Genomic DNA, 6,376 nt, shown 5'->3' with positions numbered 1-6,376 from the left:
TTGGTAGCTGACTCCCATCATCGAGAGTTCCACGAAGCACAAAGCAAGCAGCATTCGAGCATCGAAGAATACATAGGACTCCCTCTCTATGATAACTCCACTTTCTCGGCTCATCCTCAGAAGTACCACCGAACTCTGTAACTCTTCCCCTCATGGGTTCTAACTGGATACTCTCACTCATCACATACTCAAAAGCATGACACATATAACAACGAGTCCTAGCCTAAGGCATCACAAATCAGGCCACTCTAGTCCTAATATATGAAATACCTAGCCTGTCTCTAGCATGCAATAATATCTCATAAAGTGCATCATAAATATCTCATAACACAAAAGTAAGGGTATTTTGGGAAATCACTGTTCGGGCTCTGGCTGATTGTACACACTGCTCTTTCTTTCTTTCTCTTTGAACTCTTATTCACTTTTAGAAAATTATTTCTTTAAAAAAAAACTTTTCTTACTTCCTCAGTTTGAGTCCAGATTTACCCGAAGGCGCATCCGAATCCCTCAAACCAAGGCTCTGATACCAACTTGTAACACCGTAAATTTCAAAACAATTTTTCATTTAAAATAATCATTTTATTCTTAGAAACACTTGTTTAAAATCTCAATCATAATCGAATTACAAAACATAACTCCATTTTCACTTGCATAGAAAACCAGGATCCTCCAAAACATGACTCTTTCTTTGGTGTGTACAATCAAGCCGGTGCCGTCTCGTGATACTGAAAGAAACCTGAAAAGCATCACACAAAACACTGTAAGCACGAAGCTTAGTGAGTTCCCCAAAATACCACACACATAACACATATTAGCCACTCGAGGCTATAACTCTATGGGTCCGTGCACCCAAACTCTGTGAACCCTCAGGTTCTAACTCTGTGAACCTTCCGGTTCTAACTCTAGGAACCCTTCGGTTCCAACTCTAGGAACCCTCCGGTTCCAACTCTGTAAACATGCACAGCATAAATCACATAGAAATAATGCAGTACAACACATAACATACATAGCATACAAATACTCTATCACATAACTCTGGTTACCTACTCAAGGTAAAGTATAGTGAGAAGACTCACCTGGCAAGCAGAAAGCAGATATCCCCACACTTAAATCTCGAACTCGCCACCGCCTAACACGTAAGGCAAATACTCTAATGAATATAACTCTCGAAACTAGAATCATTCCTCTCATGGCACCCTCTTAAGGGTAAACGACTATTTTACCCCTCTCTTGGCCCAAAGGCCACATCGCTGACCAAACCCTAAAAGTCAACGGTCAACCCTTGGTCAAAATCAAAGTCCTCAGTCAAAGTCTACCCCTGACTGACCCTACTCGCCGAGTCAACCCTATGACTCGTCGAGTTCCCATAATCAGAACTTCACTCAATCCGCGACCTAACTCGCCGAGTCACCCCGAGACTCGCCGAGTCCAACAACTCTGAGTCCATTCGCACACAACTCACCGAGTCATCCCTTGACTCACCGATTCTCGACTCAACCAGGCAATATCGGGACCCTTCGACAAGACTCGCCGAGTCCAAGAACAGACTCGCCGAGTCTAACGCTATCATCAACCTACTCGCCGAGTTGTTCATACAACTCGCCGAGTCCCAGCTCATCTTCAAGCAACTCGTCGAGTACACCCATGTGACTCGCCGAGTACCACCGGTCTGAATCCATTCAGAAGCTTTCCAGGCCATGCAATTGCTCCAAAACATAGATCTAGCCTCCTACCACTCATCCATCACGTAAAGTGGCAAACTTTACGTGAATCCAAAGAGATCTAGGCCATTTGCACATTGGGCTAGGGTTTGGGACATGTAAGCTTCACTAAACACTCCAACACAGGGACTTTCATGCTCTCTGATTCTTCTCCCTTCCAGATCTGAGGTAGCAACCTCAGATCTAACCTCTAGACTTCCCATTACATCCATAGACAAGTTCCCACAAACCCCAAAATGAAGAAACAACATAACAACAGCCCAAGAACGAGATATTACCTCCAAGAGATGCCCCAACTGCAATGTAATTCGAATCCAAGCAAAGCCCCTTGCTCCAAGCCTTCAATCTCCCAAAATTCCTTCAACAATTACTTCTCCAAGCTCCAATCCACTCAAAAATGGTGCTTCTCCGCGATTTAGGGTTTTCTAGAGCTCAAGGGGTGATAAAGAGGCTGGGAGGAAAACATAATGTTCTTTATATAGGGCTCAACCTCGAGAATTAGGGTTTTCTCCAATCAGCGCCTACTCGCCAAGTCCTCCTCACCGACTCGCCGAGTCGGCTACATAACACGTGACCCAGTCGCGACTCTACTCGCCGAGTCCATCCATGGACTCGCCGAGTCACTCTTTCACAACTTACTCTTTTAGCCCTTCAACTCTACTCTTGATATTTCGGGATGTTACAAAACCTAAGTTCACATGCACCCTAAAGGATCTATGTTCTCACTATGATTTACAAACAACTATTAAATATCAAGAACCTTAAAAGTACATTGATATTTTTGAAATTACTAAAGGGTTATTAGAAAATGCATACATTAGTTTATTATAGCAAATAAACTGGTAATCCTTCCTTTGTTGGCCTTCAGAAAGCAAACATCAAAAGTCGTGTTCCTCTAATGGCTCCCACCCAAACCCTACCAAGTTACAGCCTAAAGAGGAGAGAGGAATAGAAGGAAGAATTCTGAATTCTAAGGCATTTAGAATGATGATTTCTAAATTCTAAACCCTTAAGAGTTTTTATAGGTGAGTAAGGGAGCTAGGATAATGCATGTTCCTTTTAGATAACATTAATCCTTTTGCTTTCCTCTAAGCCATCCAAGCTTCCTTAGAGCTCAAGAAAAAGCTCTAGAAAACCTCTAAAAACCCTATAGAAACCGTCTTATATATAAGAGGTTTTAGAATTGGTCAATGTTCAACTTTTGAACATTGTCACCTTTAGTCATTTTATTTTTAATTAATTCTAAAATTAATTCCAATTAATTTTTGATTAATTTTTAATTAAATAATACTATTTCTAGTTAATATATTATTATTATAATATATTAATAAATTATTTATTTTGATTTTTAATTAATTTATTAACTATATAATAAATTAATAAATTAGTTTCACTCTAAAAAAAAAAATAAAAAATAAAAATAAAAATAATTCCAGTCAATTACTAGGTTTAAGTGTAAACACAAAAGAATTTTGCTAATAATAAAATATTATATTAAATATAATTTAGTTTTTGGTTTAACCATCTAATCCAACGTAAAACAACCAAATAGATTGTTCAAATCTTTTACTATTAACGACTAACATGTTTGTTTGAATTTAAAGAATACAAATATCAATGATAAGAGCATGGACATAGTTTAATAAAATTGTCGAATGTGATGAAATATTTAGTTGATTATATTAATGAAGCAAAGTTGAGCATAGAGCATAGTGGAATACTGCATGGACGTTCAACTCTGGGGAAGTTCAGTTGTTATAGGACTTTTTAAATGAGAAAAATGTAACATTTTAAAGTTTAAAATAAATATCTATTAAATTTTTGTAATGTTCAATACAATGTAAACAAAAAAAAGAAAAAAAGAATTATAAGTAGAATAATAAAGTGAAACTGTTATACACAACATATATAAGCATTATCTATTATTTTTACAACCAAAATAAACACATTTTACATGTAAGACATTTTTAGACACCTAGTATGCCAATAGGTAATTTAAAAACCCCAATCACTTGGATAAGTTATCCACAAATAATCGATGAGACAATGAGTACACTCTTATTGGTGATGAAAATAACGAGAAACTCACTAAAATAAAAACTTTTAGCTAACGATAAACTTTTAGTGCTCCAAGCATTTCAAAGATATTGTTTATGCAAAACCAAGTATCTTGTCTGCATCTTCACGTGTGACAAAATCCATATCTTCATCATTGATCCATGCGTACTTCTCCAGATAAGGGTTTGTGGTCTGCTTTATAGGGTACTTTTCGATCATATCTTTCCAGACATTGGTTCGATCTAAGTCTCTGGTGACCTCCCAAACACAGCTGTTGGATTTGAAACCTGCACCCAAACTGATCATTAAGATTCTATCACCCTTCTTCAGCCTTTTCTTTGCCTCCATGTATCCTAGAACATACCAGAGCCCACCAGACGATGTGTTTCCAAAACGATGCAACGTCATTCGAGATGGTTCAAGATCATAATCGCTTAACCCTAGATTTATACCCACTTCATCGATTACAGCTCTTCCACCTGGGTGTATGCAGAAGTGTTCGATTCCAGTTTTTAGGTTGATTTTCGAACCAGATTTGAGGCATGCATAACGAATTATCTCCCAAAGTGGAAGCACTTTTGGTAGAAGCACTCGTAGGTTCTTCATCAAAGCCCGACCAGCAACTATCGGGAGGGTTTTTCTGAGACGAAAGCCTTCGTATCCTTCATCGTCTTCGATCTGCATGCAGCAGTTGTAGGCTTCATCGTCCGAGGCAAAATGGCTTCGAACCATACACTTCAGCTTCATAATCGCGTGCTTCTTGCGATCTCTGTCGTTGGTCAAAAGCATTGAACAACCTCCTACCCGAAAAAGAACGTTAGAGAGCATCATGGACCCTTCTCTCCCACAGTACCAATGAGACGACATGGATTCTGTGCTCACAACAATGGCTATTTTGTTCTTGTGAGTCTTGAACAAGTGTTGGACCAGATCGATACCAGTTAGGCTTGCGCTGCACCCCATTCCTGAGAGATTGAACGCCTTAATATCCGACCGCATATTGTAATGATTTATGATTCTTGACGCTAAAGAAGGCACTGGTGAGATTAGGGATACAGTCACCACTAGTATATCAACTTGAGATGGCGAGATATTCGACCTGGAAAAAATACTATCAAGCGTATCATAGAACACATCATCTAATTCTGATAAAGAAGCAACAAGTGTTGGGTGTTCTTCTTCACCCAATATGATGCTTTTTGGGCCATAAGTTTCTTCACCAATGCCTGAATTTACCATGGTTTTTAGAAGGAACCTGTAATCTTCGACACGTAGATTCTTGTTGCGCCAAACAATCTTCGCACACTGTTCGGTGTCCAGCTTCATCTCCTTTTTTCCCTTATAGCATTGGTAATCGATCATATAGCATGTTTTGCCTGTTCCAAGTACCAGCTTTGTTAACCAAAAAGTAACATATGAGATCGTTAACAAGATCATACTTGTTGCTAATAACTCCATTGCAAAGGGAATCATAGAGAAATATAGAGGGTTTTGAAGTGTTGTTTGTTTATATAGGGACATCACTACCACAAAACGCCACAAATTAAGGACCCGCTTTCATATTGCCGGGTTACAAAACCGGGTTCTATTAGCCATGCATTTTTATTAGCCCTGTCGAACATACCCGTTACCTGAATTACCGGCCCGATTTTTTCAGATATCGGGTAAATCGGGTATCATGTAAATTTTTTCAATTATTTAGGTAACTCGATTTTTTTCAGGTTGAGTATAGGATACATTTTTTGGTTTTGGGTATACCGGAATTATTTTAAAAATTCATTTGTTTTTTCTTTCATAGATGTCGTACTCTGTAGCAGGTATTTGCTTACACTTAAACTAACTATAATTATTGTAAAACATAAATTTCTTTTATTATGGAAATATGACACCAACAATATTAAAAATGATTCTTTTATATGTCATCATGTTCTTTAAAACTTAACTGTTTTATAGATTATAGTTTTTATTGCAACTAACAAACTCATTATCTTGACAAAACTTCGGAACATGGAAAAACTTATGACTACAGTTATCTTAAACATTTTAAACTTTTAAACTAAGAAGATCTTTAATTATTTGTTTTTTTAACATCTTATTAGATTAGATTATGCTATTAAAATATTACTTGATATCTCAAGTATTATTGACTAAAAAAATATTAACGTTTAATGTTTGAGTAACTTCGTTTATGTCTCGTTTGTTTATATAAACAAGACTAATAGAACATGGCATATTTAATTCATTAAATTTATTTTTAGGTGCCATTAAAAAAAAATATATATTTCAGGTAATACCCGAATTACCCAAATCCGACCCACTATCCGAATTACCTGAACTTAATTTTGGTAGAGTAATAGGCAGGGGCGGACGTAGGATTTTACAGCAAGGGTTGCACGGGAGAGTTAGGGGTTGCACGGTAGTAGAAAAAAATATAATTTTCAAAAATTTTCAAAAATTTTCTACTGCGGCCGGAAAAGTTAGGGTGCGTTTAGTTGCGGAAAAAATAGGCCGTTTTCCAGAAAAAATTTCCAAGAAAAATGAGAATTTTTAAACGCGTTTAGTTTGTCTATTTTTCTAGATTTTTCACGGGAAATAAA

The 6,376-nt window shown here is 37.2% G+C and overlaps 1 protein-coding gene across 1 annotated transcript; it reads right to left on the bottom strand.

The window, feature by feature from the left end:
* Positions 1-3,601: 3,601 nt before the first annotated feature.
* LOC111881726 (3-ketoacyl-CoA synthase 19) lies at positions 3,602-5,268 on the bottom strand. Its single transcript, XM_023878114.2, has one exon. It carries the CDS (start codon positions 5,250-5,252, stop codon positions 3,873-3,875), a length of 1,380 nt encoding a protein of 459 aa, XP_023733882.2. The 5' UTR covers positions 5,253-5,268; the 3' UTR covers positions 3,602-3,872.
* Between the last annotated feature and the right edge of the window lie 1,108 nt (positions 5,269-6,376).

This window comes from Lactuca sativa, chromosome 2 (assembly GCF_002870075.4).
Source record: "Lactuca sativa cultivar Salinas chromosome 2, Lsat_Salinas_v11, whole genome shotgun sequence".
Lineage (NCBI taxonomy): Eukaryota > Viridiplantae > Streptophyta > Magnoliopsida > Asterales > Asteraceae > Lactuca > Lactuca sativa.
The sequence above is the reverse complement of the archived record's forward strand: the minus strand, read 5'-3'. Positions and strand labels throughout refer to the sequence as shown.